At 53.3% G+C, this 19,566-nt stretch overlaps 1 protein-coding gene across 6 annotated transcripts in view; it reads left to right on the forward strand.

Annotated features, from left to right (window-relative positions):
- The window catches only part of SERAC1 (serine active site containing 1), a 42,923-nt gene extending 24,031 nt beyond the window's left edge, over positions 1-18,892 (forward strand). For all 6 annotated transcript variants that reach the window (XM_075554319.1, XM_075554322.1, XM_075554321.1 and 3 more), the window contains 10 exons: positions 1,202-1,330; positions 1,929-2,042; positions 4,201-4,363; positions 8,204-8,354; positions 8,928-9,069; positions 12,766-12,860; positions 14,154-14,251; positions 15,131-15,313; positions 16,156-16,299; positions 18,013-18,892. In XM_075554319.1, coding sequence (XP_075410434.1) covers positions 1,202-1,330; positions 1,929-2,042; positions 4,201-4,363; positions 8,204-8,354; positions 8,928-9,069; positions 12,766-12,860; positions 14,154-14,251; positions 15,131-15,313; positions 16,156-16,299; positions 18,013-18,149 — 1,356 coding nt within the window. In that variant the 3' untranslated portion in view covers positions 18,150-18,892. The remainder of the gene's footprint in view (positions 1-1,201; positions 1,331-1,928; positions 2,043-4,200; positions 4,364-8,203; positions 8,355-8,927; positions 9,070-12,765; positions 12,861-14,153; positions 14,252-15,130; positions 15,314-16,155; positions 16,300-18,012) is intronic.
- The last annotated feature ends 674 nt before the right edge of the window (positions 18,893-19,566 follow it).

Raw genomic sequence — 19,566 nt, forward strand, 5'->3', positions numbered from 1 at the left:
CACCCCACCACCACCCCCGCCAGTACAGCACACTGACAGCCGAGGGGCAGGCTCGGGTTAGCTATCCTTCAGCTTCAGGGTGCAAACACGAAGCTATAGAATTCAAAGTTCATGCCTATCTGTGTGGATGTGTATTTGCCTGTTATCAAGACTGGCGCCATTTCTTTCTGCCCATTTTGCTTCTTGACTGTTCTTTTTTAAATAAACAGATAGGAGTTTACATTTCAGATCATGTCCCCCCAGGTCATCATTTTTATATTCCACAATTTAAGCACCTTGTCACTCATGCCTCTCAGTAGCTTGCCCTCTCTGCTGTCTCTGCCCCGCCCCCATCTCTTCTTCATAGAGTATTGTCTTCCCCAGCTTCAGCCCTGTTGGCCCAGTGGTTACAGGCTGGGCTGCTGAGCACAGGTCAGCTGTTAAACCACCAGCGGCTCCGTGCAGGAAAGACAAGGCTTTCTACTCCCACAGAGAGACAGTCTCGGACACACGGGCAGTCCACCCTGCCCCATAGGATCGCTGTGAGTCAGAAGGGCGTGGAAGGCAGTGAGTTTTACCCTCTAGCACAGCAGTTCGCAACCTGTGGGTTGCGACCCCTTTGGGGGGTCGAATGACCTTTCACAGGGGTCGCCTGATTCATCACAGTAGCAAAATGACAGTGATGAAGTAGCAATGGAAATAAAGTGATGGTCGGGGGTCCCCACCACATGAGGAGCTGTGTGAAAGGGTCGCGGCCTGAGGAAGGTGGAGAACCGCTGCTCTAGAGTATTGCTGCTCCTCTCCCTTCCCCTCTTCCTCGATAGCCATCAGTCCATGTCTTCCCCTTTATAACAGCGGTCTCGTGCAGTGTCTGCCCTTTTGCGTTTCACCGACTTGACTCAGCCTAGTGTCCTCCACATCCACTCGGGCCGGGAACGGTTGCACCATGATTCTGTTGTGCGCGCTGCCATCTTCCTGCTGCTGTGATGTCACTGGCGGGTGTGTGTCTGTCCGTGCCTTGGCCGAGCAGAGAAATGGCCGGGCCAGATGGTCTCTCTGTTCTCAGCTTGAAGTGGTGCCACGCGGCTCTCCACACAGGCTGCGCAGCTACACAGACCTGCCGCCGCCGGCAGGGCGCCAGGGTTCTGTCATCCCGTATTGGGGTACTGGGGTGGCTCTCAGCCATCAGCTTCTTCCTGAAGACTCTGCTTCCTCTCTGTAGGACTCCTCCATCGAGGAGGAGCTCAGGCACTTTCTGGCAGCTTTGCCACAGACAGAAGTGGACGAATGTATCCAACATTTTACATCTTTGGCTCTAAGTGAAACCAGTCAGAGTCTAGCTGCTCAGAAGGTAAGCTGCAGTCCTCACTGAGTGTCTGTGGGCGCCCACCCTCTCCTCACTGAGTAGAAGAAGGTGCCCACTTTTTGCAGGGCACCGTGCCGAGGCCATTCCTTACCTAAGAGTCCCCTTTCGGTTTGCCCTGTGCTGTTGCTGCCATAGATGCTGAATCCTGACAGCGACCTTGCCTTCACCCTGCAGAGCCCTCGCCTGGTCCTGTGTCCGCCCCACAGTTTCTGACCCGCTCCATTCCTTTGCCACGATGACTTTGCTGGTCCAGCTCATTGGGGGTTTCCCTCATTGACCTCGGCTTCACCAAACACAATGATCCGGAAGGTTTCATGAACTAATTTTCCGAGAAAATGGCCAGACCTTCCTTCCTGGTTTGTCTGAGTTTGGAAACTCTTCGGGAAGCTTCCACCAACACTGCTGGCCTAGCGTCCAGCCTCATCCAGTGGAAAGCCGCCCCGACAACAGATGGAGCGACTGCTGGCTGCGAGTTAGTGCTCAACAGAGCGCGGGCTAACGTCGTGTGTTCTGCTGAGACCCGTTTTTTCAAAAGGTATTCGTCATTTTTTTATGGTAAAAATTCAAATTCTCTATTTTTCAGGGTGGCTTATGGTGTTTTGGTGGAAATGGCCTGCCTTACATCGAAAGTTTCGGGAAAGCCCCTTCAGCCACGGTAGAAACCTTCTGTTTGGAAGCCATTGTCAAGCATTCTGAGGTAACAGACAGACATTTTCCATCTTCATTTCCTTTTTATGATTGTCAGGAACCCTGGTAGCAGAGTGAGTCCCTGCCAGGCTGTTAACCTTCCCATCAGATGCCAAAGCCACCAGCCTCTCCCCTCAGGAGACCCACGGGCTGTTCCCCCCTGTCCCCGAGCGTGGCGTGGGGCGGCATCGACTCAGAGGGCAGGGAGGTTGGTTCCTGTGGTTCTGTGACTGCACCGAGTCAGTTACACAGGATTGTAGGGGGTGCGTGGGCTAAATGTGGGGTCGTGAGCCAGCCTGCGTCTCCCCGGGATGATGATGAGGTGGCAGCAGGCTTGGAGCCCCCGTGGAGTATGCACTGTCCGGTGGGGTCGCTGCCAGTCAGAATTGATCCCTGGCAGTGAGTTTAGTGTATCGGTTGGTGTGTTAGACAGGGTTCTCTAGAGAAGTAAAATCAGGACACGTATACAGCACAAAGGAATTTAACAGCTAATGAGTCCACAAAGCAGTACAGAGGGCTCAGTTCAACTCACTTTAATGAAACAGTTAATATACTGGAAGCCCTTCAACTCACCAGGGCTGCTGGGTGCAAGTCCAGGAAGCAGACAGCTGAGTCTTCTGTGGAGCAATACAGGCAGTCCAGCCACAGGCAGCAAACAGCAGGGTGGGTCAACAGAAGTCAGCCAGATGATGGGATTCCACAGTCCCCACCTCAAGCAATGGACACACCAGCAGTGTGGTGAAGTAGGTCTCAAAGGAACCTCAAGCTCTAGTGACACAATCCATGGGTTGAGTGTCCCACAGGTAGTGTAGCTCACAAGTTGAGGCAGAGAACTAGGTAAGGCAGCCACACACTGGTCCGATCACCAGAGAGTGCGAGAGAGAAAGGTGGGCCTCACTGAGTCATTTATCTCTTTGCCCTCCGATCAAACTGTGACCTTATTAATCCCACATGTTCTTATTGGCCAGGTTGGCACAATAAACCCACCTATCACAGTTGGCTTATGCAGAGGCAGTGATAGATCTTTGTTTTCATTTCGGCTCTTCTCCCAGTTGGTTAGAATTGATCGGCATCCTACTTGAAAGGCATTACAGATAGGCATTTTATCTGGTGAGCGCAGCCTTCCTTGCACAGAGAAGGTGAGTGCACTGAGCACAGGCCCCTGCGTTCTTGGTCCTGACAACCACAGACGACGGCGGTATGTGGCGGGGTCACAGTGTATTTATAAAAGGAGAGAGTCACAATGTTGGGCTCTGGGCGCTCAGACCGGAGTGCCCAGAAATCACCCAGGAGCCCTGCAAAACCCGTTTCCTGCTCTTCTGAGTCAGTGGGCCTGCAGCGGGGAGGGGAATGTGCGTTGTCCTGGGCCTCGATAGGGAGATCCCAGACCCTCCGGCAGAGCTGAGGGACACGTCCAGTAAGCACTGGGTAGCTGACCACAAGGTTGGTGGTTAAACCCATCAGCTGCTCTGCGGGAGAAAGGTCGTCTTGCTCCATAAACATTTACAAGCTTGGACACCTGAAGGGGCAGTTCTCCTGTGCCCTGTAGGTCACTCTGAGTCGAAAGCCACTCGATGGCCGTGGATTTGGATTTTGCTGTTGGGCTTCTCAGTCCCCCCAGTCCCGCTTCATAGATCAGGGTGTGGGGAACCAACCCCGGCCGTCAGGGAAGGCCAGCCCACCCCTAGCGATCCTACCAGACAGAGCAGTCATGGCCACAGATTTCCATGGCTGTCATCTTTGTCGGAGCAGGCAGCCTCATCTTTCTCCTGCGGAGCAGCTGGCAGACTTGAACTGACGTCCCTGCAATTAGCAGCCCTATGCTTGACTGCCGGTACCCCCAGGGCCCCAGACAAGGGAAAGTGGGAAGGCGGGTCTGTGATGTCCACCCTAAGCACACACGTGCCCGCAGCTGACATGAGCATGCACTTCCTTTCAGAAACGGCTCCACTCCTCTCCCTGCGCTGGAGAGAGCCACACGGCATGCTCCCCGTGGATTTAAGATGTGACAGAAGCTAGGAAAGGATAGTAAAGGACACTTGCTGTCCAGCCGGTTCCTTCCCTTAAGCCCCTGTAGGCCGTAGTCGAACTGCCCAGTGCGTTTCCCGGCTGTGGCTCCTCCCACCAAGGGTGGGAACATCACATGCTCTCTCGCTGGTCGGTTCCAGATTCCCACGCACTGCGATGAGATTGTGGCGCTCGGGGGCCTGCAGCTGCTGCAGCGGCTCTACCGGCTCTACCGCGACTGCCCCAAGGTGCAGCGCAACGTGATGCGGGTCATCGGGAACCTGGCCCTGAATGAACACCTTCACCCCGTGATCGTTGGCTCAGGTAATCGCTCTGTTGAGGCAAGTCCTTATACGGGTACAGGACCCCAGGTGACCCGAGCAACAGCAGAGCAGTGTTGGTCTGGATGCGCTATGAGCAGGGTGGGAGGACCTGGTTGACCCAGAGGAGCAGTGAGACAGGGAGGAGGTACTATGTCCCCACTCTTGGCTCCCCACCCCACCCGTCCCCCTGCACCTGATTAGCAGACTGTGCCCAGGCAGGTCGATACTCACTCCTCCATCCCCCCCACTGTAAGCCACTACTGCCCACTGGAGTTCCCCTGTGGGGGCCGAGGGAACAGAAGTACCAAAGTGGGCTGTCGAGAAGAGACAAGTGCTTTCTGTCTGTCCAGGCATCTCAGGCCTGGTGAAGACACTTCATCAGCTGAAATGACACAGAAATGGCTTCTGTCCTGCTCTGGTTCCTTCCTGAAAATACAGTCTGTGTGTGTGCGTGCGTGTGTGTGTGTGTGTGTGTGTGTGTGTGTGTGTCTGTCTCCATCATACCTTCCAGGAAGGCACCTGTCTCTCTCGCTCGGTGGAACTTAGGAATAGTCTTCTGTCACTGATTTTGACGAGGAATTTGCTGACTTCGTAAATGTGACTGCTGATACACCGGGAGGGCTGGGCAGCTCTCTCCATCACATGGGCCTGCAGCCTGGGCTCAGAGATGGCGTCAGAGGAAGGCCTGGTATGGCGACCCTGACAGGCCTGGGAAAGGGCCAGGCGCACTTGTAGACATGATTCCTGAAAAGACATGGAGTCCTCAGAGAAGCTGTGTCGCCTCCCTGAGACCCTGCGGCAAGTCGCTCTGTGTATTTGGATTATGTAAATGAGACGCCCTGGAGTCTTCCCACACAGGAACTTCAGAGGCAGACCGTGGTTACAGGGAAAGGTGGAAACCAGGCCTTTCATGGAGTCCACCTCCGTCCTAGTTGGCTGTGAGTCTCCCCATGTCTTGCGTGCGGAAAAGGAGGAGTTTCTTCATTTGAACTCAAGGCTGCTGATGGAACTGCCCGTCAGGAGGGACCGCCCCCTAATCCACCGAGTGTTAGAATTCGCGATCACCAGGATCCGGATGGCTGGTTATCTTTAGTGACCTCATTTCTTGCTAGGTGTCCTCAGGAAAGCTCCGACTCACAGCGGCCTAGTGCACAGCAGAATAAAGCACTGTCCTCTGACTGAGCCCACTGCTGCAGCCACTGCGTCAGTCCACCTTGTAAAGGGCTTCGTCTCTTCCCTCCACCCTCTTCCTGACCTGGAATAGGACGTCATCCATGCTCACAGAGAGTCTCTCCGGAGGAGGTGTTCAGCAACTTTTGAGACCAAGTCTCGCCCTCCTTGTTTCTACGGCGCAGGCTTGCGTGGTCTTCTGGCGGGCCTTTTTCTGCCCCAGCACATAATTGAAGCACATCCATTCTTCCGTGGTCTTCCTGACTCGTTGTCCAGCATTCACATCAGGTGATACAAACGCCATAGCTTGGGTCAAGCACACCTTAGTCCTCGAAGTGACACCTCTGCGCTTCAACCATTCGATAAGCCTTGTGCAGCAATGTGGTGCTGGAGTGCTTGCTGCTGCTGCTGCTGCGAGCACCGACTGCGGCCCAAGCAAGAAGGCGCCGTGACCGTTTCAGCGGCTGCTCCGTTTACAGGATGCTGCCGCCTGCCCGGGGGTGAGGACGGCTTTTGCTCATGTTGAAGCCTCTGTCTTCCACACTAAGGGCTGCAGTCTGGTCCCCGTCACGAAGTGCTGGAGGGCCTCTCTGCTTTCAGCAAGCAAGGTGGGGGTCTGCCCGTCAAAGGCTGTGAAGGAAGGAGCCGTCCTCTCTGCTTGATCCTGCGTTCTTCAGCTAGTTCCGCTTCCGGGATGAATAAGAATGGCGGAAGTGTACAACCCCGATGCACACCTTTCCTGATTTTAAACAATATAATCTGATCTGATCAAAGAGCTGCTTCTTGGTCCATGCACAGATTCTGCTTGAGCACGATAAAGTGCTTGGGAATTCCTCTTGGCGATGGCATCTGCAGTGTGTTGTGATGCACAGAGTCAGTTGTATAGTGACTGACCGGAAACAGCCTTCTGGCATTCCCTACTTTTAGCAAAGACCCATCTGACATCAGCACCAACGTCCCTTGTTCCATAGCCTCTTCTGTAGCTGGCTTGAGTTTCTGGCAGTTCACTCACAGCGTACTGTTTTTCACTTATCTCAGAAAAATTTTGCTTGCACGTGTTATTAATATTATTCAATAATTTGTTGGATCACCTTCCTTAAAAAATCATTTTATTGGGGGCTCATACAACTCTTACCACATATATCCATTGTGTCAAGCACATTTGTACATGTGTTGCCCTCATCATTCTCAAAATATTTGCTTTCTTCTTGAGCCCTTGGTATCAGCTCCTCATTTTTCTCTTTCCCGCTCCTTCCTCCCTCATAAGCCCTTGATAATTTATACATTGTTATTTTTTCATACTTTACACTGTCCAATGTCTCCCTTCACCCACTCTTCTGTTCATCCCCCAAGGAACTGGTTATATGTAGATCCTTGTAATTGGTTCCCCCTTTCTACCCCACCTTCCCTCCACCCTCCCAGTATAACCACTCTCTCACCATGGGTCCTGAAGCTGTCCTGGATTCCCTGTGTTTCCACTTCCTATCTGTACCAATGTACATCCGTTGGTCTAGCCGGATTTGTAAGGTAGAATTGGGATCATGATAGTGTGGGTGGGGAGGAAGCATTTAAGAACTAGAGGAAAGTTGTTTCATCATTGCTACACTGTACCCTGACAGGCTCATCTCCTCCCTGCAACCCTTCTGTAAGGGGATTCACAATGATAGGATTTTTTGTTCTTTGATGCCTGATAACTGGTCTCTTTGGCACCTCGTGATCATGTAAGATGGTGAGTTTCTTCCATATGGGCTTTGTTGCTTCTCAGCAAATGGTCCCTTGTTAACATTCAAGCCTTTCAGACCCCAGATGGTAGCCGGCCACCATCAGCTTTCTTCACCACATTTGCTTATACACACATTTGTCTTCACCTATCGTGTAGGGAAGGGGAACACACGATGGTATGATTCTTTGTTCTTTGATGCCTGATAATTGATCCCTCGACCCTCGTGATCACACAGGCTAGATCACCTTTCTTTGGAATGAGAATGAATATGGATCTCTTCCAGTCAGATGGCCAGGTGGTTGAAATTCTTGGCCGTGACACATGAGCACCCCTAGAGCTGGATCCTATAGTTGAAACATTGTAATTGGCATCTCATCTATTCCCAGAGCTTTGTTTTTGGCCAGTGTCTTCACCGCCACTTGGACTTCTTTCAACAATACCATCAGTTTGTGATCATATGCACTGCCTCCTGAAATTGTCGGAGATGAGCAATCCTTTTGGGCACGATCACTGTTTCCGCCCTTTGAAACATGGTCTTCAATGCAGAGGCGCTGATGCTAACGAAAAGAGGGTGAAGTAAAAGTGCTGAGCGGAAGTTTTCAAAGTGTGATTCAACTCACAGTGAAGGGTTGTAGTGACAGGTGAAAAGGCCTGGAGTTGGACAGCTTAGCATTTCTCCATCTGAAAGAGCTGGAGGGGGCAGTTTATTCAGAAGTTGTTCAGTGACGTTAGTAGGTTTTTCCCAACGGGTCCACATTCCTTCAGAAGGCGTTTGGGTGGTTCCCTTTCCAGGGCTCTAGTGTCCCTGCTCCCCAGGTGTCTTCGTCAGGCCTCCCTCAGAGAGGAGTGGAAAGGGGCGGCTCTGCCTGTGGAAGGTGTGTGTAAGAGGCTCTCCCCACTTCCCTGAGGGCCCATTCGGGCTTCAGAGGCTGCGGTTTTGCCCTGCAGGCTGGGTTTCCCTCATGGCAGAAGCGCTGAAATCCCAGCGAATCATGGAGGCTTCCCATGCCGCCAGGACGCTGGCCAACATGGACCGAGAGACAGTGCACGAGAAATACCCGGACGGTGTGTACGTGCTGCACCCACAGTGCCGCTCCAGGTACGAGGCTGTCGGGGACCTGGAGGGTTGGCGTGGCCAACTGATACCTGCTTCATTTAAATACTATCAACACCCTAAGTACTTCGTAAGGGCCCCTGGTGGCACCGTGCGCTAATCATTGGGCTGCTGTCTGCAAGGTCATTGGTTCAAACCCACCAGCCGCACCAGGGTAGAAAGATGAGGCTGTCTGCTTCTGTAAGGATTTAGTCTCTGACACCCAAAGGAGCAGTTCTTTCCTGTCCTGCAGGGTCACTGTGAGTCGAAATTACCCAGAAGGCGGTGGGTTTGGGCTTTTATGCACCTTTTAGATCAGTCCTTCGCTACTGGAACCACACATCCAGAATCGCATGGGGGTGGGAGTGGGGAGCGGGTAGACACTTGGCCTGGCAGAATGACAGGTGAGGGCGTTGGAGGTCATTGCACTCTCGGGGTGCACAGTCCAAAGCCCAAGCCAAGCAGCCCTTCGGATGAGCACACCAGCCCCCCTGCCAGAGTAGGAGAGTGCTGTGGAGGTTCTGGCGGCCACAATAATGCTCTTGTTCTGCTTCTTTTTGAAACTCTCTCCCCTGTCAGTCAGCCCATTAAAGCCGATGTCCTTTTTATTCATGGCCTTATGGGAGCAGCCTTCAGAACGTGGCGCCAGCAGGACCGCGAGCAGGTCCTCGTGGAAAAGGTTCTGGAGGATGAAGACAGGTATACCACCTGCTGGCCCAAGGTGAGGGCACCCCGCAGGCCACCGCCTCCCGCCTCCTTGTGGTTGTTTGTTGTTCTCTCTCCATGGGGATCCCTGCGCGCGCACGCGCACACACACACACCCCATACCCACCACACCCAGTAAGCAGTTCTTTGTTCCCTTCGGGCCCTGGTAGCATGCTCCAAGGACAGCCAGGCTTGTTGCCCTGTGCCGTATTGGCTCTACTTAGGGGACAGCTGGTGATTGGAAAAGAGAATATTCCATGGAATACAGTACCAAGTGAAACACAAGGCAGGGGCCAGTCACAGGTCACTCCTACTGAAAGTACACCACACGAAATGATGTTAGAACACACAGGTCCCAGGCTGGGGTTTGTGCCCGACTGCTAGCCTACAAGTTGGCAGTTGGGATTTACCTAGTGGTCCCACGGAAGAAAGGCCTGGCATGCCAGACTGTAGCCATTGGCCACCTGGTGGAACAGCTCTCCTCTGTAATACTGTTCCTTGCGATGAGCCCAAATCAACTCAGTAGCGACCGCATATGGCGGGAACTTAATGCATAGTCGTAGTAGTTAACTACGTCTGTGGTTTTGATAATGGTAATAACGGGAAGACTTTGAAGAGATCATGCTACTTACTTTGCATTTCTCTGGCAGTATTTCTGCCAAAAGAATGGTTTTAAAACCCATCTTGTGTGAAGTCATTGCTTGGAACTTAACTCAAGCTCCTGTAAAATCTGTGCTTCCGGTCTCTATGTGTCCCCAGGTATCTGCCACCCTGTCGCTCACACTGTAGTAACTTGTGTGTTGCTGGACGCTGTGTCACTGGTATTTCAAATACCAGTAGGGTCAGAAGAGAAGCAGTCTACTTCTGAAAAGTGAGCCACTTCTGATCATTGGTCCCAGTTAGCCAGCAGAACATTGTCTGGTCCAGAGCCAGGAGTCGGAAGGTTCTTCAGATGCACGTGGGAAGAGCTGCCCCTCAAAGCAGCATTTCCCCTAATCACGTAGCTCACCTCTCTCTATGTGAGTCTGCCAATGGGCATGACATAAAAGGAGAAGGAACTACGGCAAACATCCATTTATTCAGTGGTCCTCACCCTTCCTAAGGCCGCGACCCTTTCATACAGTTCCTTATGTGTGGTGACCCCAGCCATGAAATTATTTTCATTATTGCTACTTCATCACTGTCATTTTGCTACTGTTAAGAATCGGGTGACCCCTGTGAAAGGGTCATTCAACCCCAAAGGGGTCGTGACCCACAGGTTGAGAACTGCTGCATTAATAACTGCAGCGTGGAATGTTCGAAGTATGAATCCAGGGAAGCTGGAAGACAGCAGGCATGAAATGGAACGCACTGAGATCGAAATCCTAGGCATTAGTGAGCTGGAACGACTGGTGTCAGCCATTCCCATGAAGGCTTGGGTGGGGCTGTGCACACAGAGTGTGCGTAACACGAGCAAGAGGGATTGGTCAGTTTGTTACCACTCCCACCCTGTCTCCCACTGAAAGGATGAGCCATCTTTGAGTCGGTGAGAGAAACCCCGAGGCCCTTGGAAGAGCACTTTCAGGATCTTTCTGAAGTGGCAAAGGCCACTAAGATCAGCTGTGGCACAGAGGCTCAGAGAGACCGTGGCACCTTCTCCTCCTCTAGCCTGAGATTGAGAATGGGACAGAGTGACAGGTAGGCTAGTTTTCTGGTGCATGGAGGTAAAGGCCGAGGGACCACAGGACTTGATATACTAAGAACCGGACAGAGACGTGCCTGAAAGGCTGAGAACCAGAGAGGAGAGACTTGGCCGCTGGCTGAGATCAGTGATGGTATATTTACTGTCCACTGATCCTTGTAACCTATGGATGTCCCCAGTGAATACTGAGTCACCTAATGAGTGTGGTCCGTGAGTTCTGTGTGGCCGTGGCACACGGGAATCGTGGAACCCAGCATAGATGCAGCGTGGTGTGGCAAGGGCAGTTGGTGTCTGAATAGGTAACAAAGGATGGAGTGTGGAGGCGTGTTGGACCCCTGCCTCGTGGCAACAGGTCACACCCGTGCTCCTCCATCCCCATTCATGTGGGATGGCAGCAGAACACCGTGCATGAAGCCAAAGGTCACCGAGAAGACAAAGGAAAAGCCAACGTGGAGGTAGAAGAGACTGAATCTGCCTCCTGACGCGGGTTAGCTAGAGCCAATGGAAACAATGATGACGTCGAGGAGCCGAACAGAGCCTTCCAAAAGGCAGCTCCAGAGGACGAAGCAAAGCAAGCTAGCGAAAGGTGCCGAGACCCGCGGCTGGAAAACCAAAAGGGAGGAACATGCCCAGCTTCTCAAAACTCAAGAGAACCAAAAAGAACAACTCAAGCCTTGAGTTAGAACATTGAAACATTCTTTGGGCAAAATATTGAATAATGCAGAAAGCATCAAAAGATGAAAGGCAGAAAGGAAGAAGAAAATGGAAGAAATACAGAGTCACTACCGAAAAGACCCAGTCACGTTCAGCCACGTCGAGAGTTCGCATATGATCACAAACTGATGGCAATGAAGGAAGACACCCACGCTGCGCTGAAGGCATTAGCGAAAACACGCCTGCAAAAGCTGGCAGAAGAGGAATTGCAATGGGCCAACGCGCTGATGAAGCCCTGGAAGCGCTCACTCATCATCTATGCCAAGAAATTTGGAAGACAGCTACCTGGCCAACTGACTGGACTAGGTCCATATTTATGCCCATCCAAAGAAAGGTCATCCAACAGAGTAAGGAAATTGCCAAACAATATTATTAGTATAATATGCAAGTAAATTTTTGATGAAGGCAATTTAAATAAGTTTGCAGCCAAACATCCACAGCCAGGTGCCAGAGAATCAAGCTATAGAGAAGCTCGGGAACTCCAGGACTTCCCTTGTACTCGTGCGGAAGCTGTGCACGGAACAGCTCTTTCTAACACAGGAGGGCGCACGGCATGGTTTAAAACCAGCAAAAGGGAGGAAGGAGGGGTAAAATGAGAAGTTGATACCAAGGGCTCAAGTAGCAAGAAAATGTTTTGAGAATGATGATGGCAACAAATGTACAAATGTGCTTGACACAATGGATGGATAAATGGATTGTGACCAGAGTTGTAAGGAGCCCCCAACAAAATGATGCAAAAAACCAACCCCCCAGCAAAGGTGTGTGTCACGGGTGTAGCCTTTTGGCACACGCCCTCAGTCTGTGTGCGAAGCAAGCGATCCAAGAAGCTGGACTGCGAGGAGACGTGCGTGGCATCAGGAGGGGAGGACGGCTTTTTAACCACCGCTGACATGCAGATGACACAAGCTTGCTTGCGTGTGTTTTGTTCCATTGTCCACAGGGTTGCTCTCAGTCAGAGCCAACTCAACGGCTTCAGCAAGACGCTGAACAGTCGCCAGTACCTGCGATAACAGTTTCCTAGCTTCACAAAGCCCATTTTCGGTAGACTAAAACAGGCCTTGCTCTTCTGACGTTAGGAGATGGAAACAGGGAGTATTCCCTGGGAACCCCGGTGGGCTTCCTGCTGCCAATGTTGATGCAAGTTTTCAAGCAGAGACGTACGGACACTGAAATTGGCTTTGCCTCCCCTGGGCTTCCCTAGACCTTTAAAACCGCTGTGCATGCTGCAGGCAGCCTTGCGTTGCGGACTGCAGTGGCCGGGCAGCAGCTGGGCCGTGGAGATTTACCTGTGCGCTTTTGTGCTTTTCCCTCACTCAGACGTGGTTAGCCAGAGACCTTCCCGCGCTCCGCATCATCTCTGTGGAATACGACACCAGCCTCAGCGACTGGCGTGCAAGGTGTCCCATGGAAAGGTAAGGCACCTCCACGTACTGGGGCAAGGGGCTAGAGGGAGGGGCATGGCCATGGTGGATCCTCTGTCGTGGGGGTTGCCACAACTAGGATTTTCTGAAGCTAGAGTGGCTTACCTTTCTTTCTTCTTTCTAGAAGGAGTTGGTTATAAGCACACAGTAAAATCGTATAAGGATTAGCTGTTTGTCAGTGGAGAGGCCGAACAGTGTTTTCAACCTCCCTGACAGTCGGACTGTGTGCCCTGTTGCTTTCTACCCAAAGTGAAGCACTTGTGCTCACGGCCGGCCACACCAGCTAGTGGAAGCCAGGGAAGGGGCAGTGGGGGGGTGAGGGGGGGAAGGGTGTGCTCAGCAACGTGGGTCCCGTGTGGCTCTCAGCTGCCATGTGTTCCCACAGGGAAGAACATGGGGTTTCTGAGTCTCAAGGCAGGTTCTCATTCTCTCGGACTCACTGTGTGACGTCAGAAAAGCCACTTGACTTCTTGGGGTACTTCTGCCCAGATTGCCAGTTGGTCTGGATCGGTGTTGGCAGCTGTTCTCTGGGGTGCATCTCCCTCCCCACCTCCACCCCAGCCCACCCTGAGCCGCTCTCCAGAGCCTGTTTGAGGAAAGGGTCTCAGTGAGAAGAGTGAAGGCACCAGGCAGGGTCATTCTGAAGCTCCCGCTCTGTGTGAAATGGGCTGCTTTTAAATCCGCGTTTCCGTGTGGGCAGTAGTGCCCCTAGTGGCCAATGTCGGAATGACCCCCGGGGCTGCAAGAGCAGACACCCACACTTTATCCTGGGTTATGGGATCTAGTGGGAATGTTTGAATTTCCAGGGGCACTCTTTTCCTTTTTCTTTCGGCAACGTAGACTGTAAGCCAAGTGAGTTTGGGCCCCTCTGCTCTCAATCCTCTGATGTGGAGCACCTTCTGGCTTTCCAGCCTTTCCTGAACCCAGCGGATGCAGGCTGGGGACTTTCAGTGTGCGGACTAGTAGAACTAACCAGAGTGCCCTCAGACTCCATGGAGGTGAGCTCACGAGAAACGGTCATCAGTGACTGCCACGATCGGCCCAGGAACGAGGCAGGCTGCTTGGTCCTCGGTGGTCAGGCAGCCAGGACACCCCCAGGGTTCGCTGGGAAAGGTTTGCACACACTGGGTACTGCAGGGAGCCTGTTGGAAGTGAAGTGCCTGCTCTGGGCATCATGGCTTTGTGAGCCCAGCAGAGGGGCCGGTTCTAGCTCCTGGACGACACTGGGGAAGCTGAATCTGGGCGCCCCCAGCCTCTGAGGCCACCTCCCTTCCTTTTGTACAGAAAGTCCATTGCCTTCAGAAGCAGCGAGCTCCTGGGGAAGCTCCGCGCAGCAGGGGTCGGGGACAGGCCCATCATCTGGGTGTCACACAGCATGGGGGGTAAGTGCACCGCCCTCCCAGGGACAGGGCGTAGCCTCAAGTGACCAGGTCTGTACATGTTCGTGCAAACTGCGTCCGTAGAGTTGTAATAGTGACTCATTATCCCCAAACGAATGTTCTCGGGGCCACAACTAGGAGTTTACAAATACCTGCTCTCCTTCCGTGTCCTGGGGAAGAATATGCTGAGCAGCAGCCCCTGGTTTCTCTAAGTCCTCCTCAGATGGAAACACGCCTGCCCCTCAGACAGTCTCGCCGCACCCACCCACTCTGGTCTGGCCCGGAGACCTCAGGGAGACCTCCCACTTCTCTTGCACCCTCCTGGTGATGAGGCGAGCCATGTGCAGATATAGAAGATGGATGTAGCCCTTGGAGCTCCAGTGCCCTATCTGCCATCTCAGGCCTCCCTGTGGGTTCTGTGCTGCAGAAGCCTCAGGCCTCCCTGTGGGTTCTCAGTGGGGCTGGAAGAACAGCTGCCATCTCAGACATGTCCTCCAGGCAGAGCTTCACAGGGAGGCTTGGTGTGGCCCTCAGAGTGCTGCAGGGCAGGAGACCAGTGCCCCGCCCCTCTCAGGGACAAGAGGCAGAGCTCTGAAGGGGCAGCAGGCTTCTGGTTCTCACCTGCCTGCGGCGTGCTCAGAAAGTTGGAAAAATCTATTGAGAAAATAATGAATCTCCCCCCACCCACAAACGTTTTAAAGTCCTCTCTGAGTTATTACCAAGTGCCAAATACGTCAGGCCCTGTTCCTGCTTCTGCAGCTGGTTCCTCTTTAAATTCAGAAAGCACCTGTGCTTTTTTTGTTGGGGCGGCGTGGTGGGGATGGGTATAGCGGCAGGAAGGATAGCAGCATGGCGCTGTTTCTCCTCCTCCTGTGTGGTTAGGTCTTCTTGTGAAGAAGATGCTGATCGAGGCTTCCAAGAGGCCTGAGCTGAGCGCGCTCATCCGCAACACCCGGGGCGTCATCTTCTACAGCGTCCCGCACCACGGCTCGCGACTGGCCGAGTACTCCGTCAACTACCGCTACCTGCTCTTCCCCTCCCTGGAGGTCAAAGAGCTCAGCAAGGGTAAGTAAGGCTGGCACGCTGCCGCCAAGGCGTCTGGGATCTCAACTGAGAACCATTCTGTTTTACAAGGGGGCTCCGGAATGCAGGGCACTTTCCCATGGCGCTATGAAGCCCTGCTGGTCCAGTGGCGCCCTTAAAGCTATTCATCCAAAGAACCATGGTGCGCTTTCCCCCAGGAGTCTGGGGATCAGCAGTGAGAACGCCCGAGCTTTTGAGGTGGTAGAAGGTTCAGCAGGGAGACTACACTGGTTTGAAGGAAGCGTTTTCTCTCTTTCGGGAACTCCCGCAGTTCATCAGAATCTGGACCCCTGCGCTTGAGTCTTAGTCATTTGGGATTAATACCCAAGGCCACATACAAGGAGGGCTTCAGAGTCCCTGAGAAACCCCCTCTGCCCTCTTGAGCCCTTCCTCTAGTATTTTCTCTTTGACTTTATCTTCCAAACCATCTGTAGAATTGATACTTTATCTTTCTGGAGTCAAACCTTGTTTCCCAAGAACTCTCTGTACTTGGATCAGTTTCCTCTTGCTGAAGGATGTATTCCTTCTTTAGCTCACTCCGAGGATACTAAGTATCGACTTTATTTTAAAGTCTCCTGTGTTTCTTACCTCCCTGTGTGGCCAGCTGGCTGCCTGCCAACCTGCGCTGCCTCTTTGGGGCTGCAGGGGGCCTGGGCTGCTGCTGTGCACTGAAGATGGGGAGGAAGAGGGAATGGCTGGGTGTGTGTGGACAGGCTGGGTTCATTGGGGGAGGGGCTGCCCCCTCCCTGAACTGGGACGCTTATGGGAGTCGGTGCATCCTGTGAGGGCCTGACAGAGCTGCCTCGCTCTCTCTCTGGTTTTAGATTCTCCAGCACTCAAAGCCCTACAGGACGAATTTCTCGAGTTTGCAAAAGACAAGAACTTCCAGGTGCTGAATTTTGTGGAAACGCTGCCAACGCACATCGGCAGCATGATTAAACTCCACGTGGTGCCAGTGGAGTCCGCAGGTACTTCCTCGATGGAGCAGGGGCGCCCGGCGGGGTGGGGGTGGGGGTGGGTGGGGATCCTGGCAGCTGTCCGTTTCACACCCAGGGCCTCAGGTCAGAAGGCAGGTTTAGGAAGACCCAGGCTCTAATTCTATGCTTTCCAGCTGTAGTTTAAACGTTCTCTGCAAGCATCTAGTCTTAACGCCCGCCCCCCCCATCTGACTGACTGGTGAGGTGGGCTAATTAACTGGCTAACCCCTAATTAGCCTTCCACAGTGAGCTCTCCGGTTACAAGTATCCACACCTTTCCACCAGCTAGACGGATGGACGGACGGACATTTCCTTTAGGGAAGGTTCTGCTGGCAGCTATCAAAGCCACCAAGGTCAAAGGAAGCTAGTTGGGGAGTACATTCCAAGCAGCCAGAATTCCAGTGGGGAAAGCTAGTGTCCATGCGTGGTTTCTTCACCATCCCAGGGCTGAGGGACATGGCCGCTCCCTGCTGCCGCTCTCTGGCTCTTTGAGGAGGGGGCCAAAGCTGGACTCCTTCCCGCGGGCCCCACGTGACCTGTGCAGAGCAGACCCCATAGGGCCCCTCTCCTGGCTGGCCTCCCAGCTCGACAACACCTCCCTGACCCCCTTTGCGATCGCCCCTGAGGTGGGGTGGGCACTGTCCTTTGCCCACTCAGACTCCTGGCAGCCGGGGGCATGGTGAGGCTCTTCCATTTGCAGGTTGAGCTTCCTCTGAACTTGTTTGCAGGTTGAGCTTCCTCTGAACTTGATGGTATGTTATCTCCATAAATGAAAAACACTTCACACTTTGTATTAGAATTAGAACTCAAAGTGATGTGCCGTTGCATGAGGAGTGACTGTGTAGGACAACGCTTTGCCCGTCAATGTTAAGGCAATCTGCCCTCCTTTTGCAACAATAGAACCAACCCCGACTTCCCACGGATTCGTCAGTCACTTTGAGTGAAGCAGCAGCAGCCTTGCAATCGCGAACCTGGTCCAACTCACCAGCACAGGTCTTGTTTGTAACCCGGGGTCTGCCAGGAGTTGAAGAACAGGTGCTAAGTCAACGCAGCACACAGCTGTGAAAGCCTGAAGTGCCAGCCAAGATCCTGACAGATACCACACCCGCTTCTCCCTTGAGGCGACCCCACTGCTGCATGCCTCCCCTCTCTGGGGCTACCTCTGGTCACTTGCTGAGTGAGGGGCACCTTGCTAGACTGAGTTCCTTCCGACTCTCTCAAGCCATCAAGCCCCAGCCACTCTTCCCCCTCTGAGTGAGGGCGGGCGTCGGGATGAGAAGAGGTCACGCTGGAGAGGCTCTTGTCCCCCACCAGCACAGGGGAGCCCATGTGATCGCTGCCCTATGGGGCGGCATGAACTGACCTTCACCCGCAGACGTGGAGGCCCCGAGGATGCTGCTGCCCCAGCTCTGCCCCCGCCAAAGTAGAGAGTAGCCATGACACCCAGGGACACCCTCGCGCAAGTGTCATCGACAGTGGTACAGATGGACGAGAGTCCATGCGCATGTGATCTGTGAGACAGCGCAGCCATGGGCAACCTCAAGTTGCTTCAGCTCCATTCCCGGGCACCCGAGGGCAAAGGTCTACCAGATCAGGATTTACGACCTTCTCCCCACCTTACCCCCGAGGGTCCTGCAATGTTGATGGAGTGGCAGGGTGCTCACATTTTCATTTCGGGTTTATCGACATTTTTGTTTTCTTCAGATTTAGGCATTGGAGATCTGATTCCCGTGGATGTTAACCATCTGAACATTTGCAAGCCAAAGACCAAGGATGCTTTCTTGTACCAACGTACCCTCCAATTCATCCACGACACTTTAGCCAAAGACCTGGGAAACTGACGGTCCTCCTGGCCCTCTTTCCACGTGTGGCCCTGCTGCAGGCCCAGCACAGCGGAGTGACTATGATGTTGGTGTAGCCTGGGTCTTCGCAGGGAGAGGACACGTCTGCAGGTTGAGAGGCGGACAGTACCAACACAGACGTGACGCTGGAGTGCAAAAGTGCGCAAGGCTCAGGGTTGTCAAAGAACCCATCTGGGAGCTGTCTGCCACTCCCTCCCTGAGGGGCACAGATGCGGGGTGGGAGGGGGAGCAGGCTGGCCCACCGCAGAAACGACTGGACTGCTGTGCTCTGGTTGCATACCGATTCAGCTTTGAGACCACGCCCACAGACATCTTTGGGAGAACTCGCGGGGTCAGCACCATGTGACCGGCTCCCAGTGCGTCTCGCGGTCTTACTGAGGGCAAAGCCTTGTCTTTTTGTTTTTAAAGCCTAGCTTATACTCATCTTCCCAGGCCGTCGCCACCTGTACTTACCACTCTGCCCAGGTAAGCAGAGAGCAGCTCTTCTGGGACTGGCCAGAGTGTGGGGTCAAAGCAAGCGGTCATGCATAATAGCCGTACTCTGGGTCAAGAGTGGCAGATTCTCAGACGCCAAATAGACTTGACCTTGCTCACTCACTTGGAAATGGTATGAACTGACCTCCAACCTGTGAGCAGTAAGAAATCATGTTGACAGATTTTTTTATTAAGTGGCTGCTTTATTGAGAGCTGATTCACATACTATAAAATGCCCTGTCTTAGAAGGTCATTGAGTGGTTTGTATTCACCACTATCTAATTCCAGAACCTGCCTTCCTTCGCCTCAAAATGTCACCCATACCATGAGCACCGCACGTGCCGGCCCCTCCCAGCCCCTGGCGAGTCCTCGTCTGTTCCCCATTACCCACGTGGGATCCCACTCTGCCACTTGGCACCAAGCATGTTCTCCCGGCATGCTCACATGTGGCCTGTGTCCGACCTGCTGTTTTCCTTAATGCTGACTGACGTTTACACGCTGGGCTGTTACTGGGCATTTGGGCCCTTTCCATTTTGTGGCGATCAGGAGTAACACTGCCATGAACACTCCATATGACGTTCTGTGTGGATCTGTACTGATTCTCTCAGAAAGAGGCGTCAGTGGTATAAGGAAGATGGACTTTTGTGGAATGGGATGGTCCATGCCCACAGTGAATCTGCAGGTGACCCAGGTGACCCGTTAGCCCCATCAACGGCTGGCTGGCTGGAGATGCAGCCCCAGCACAAGTGCCCCTGATGGGCTTGGTTACATAGACACGGCCATGCGTCGGTCACCCACGGCAGGGTGCGAGGTGACCAGGTGACATGGGGGAAGGGACAGGTAAGTTTGCTGCGTTTTTTTTTTCTCTGTTTACCATACATCCTGGCAGCATCAGCATTCTGGAAACCGCTGCTTGTGAACT

This window comes from Tenrec ecaudatus, chromosome 7, assembly GCF_050624435.1.
Source record: "Tenrec ecaudatus isolate mTenEca1 chromosome 7, mTenEca1.hap1, whole genome shotgun sequence".
NCBI classification, from domain to species: Eukaryota; Metazoa; Chordata; class Mammalia; order Afrosoricida; family Tenrecidae; genus Tenrec; species Tenrec ecaudatus.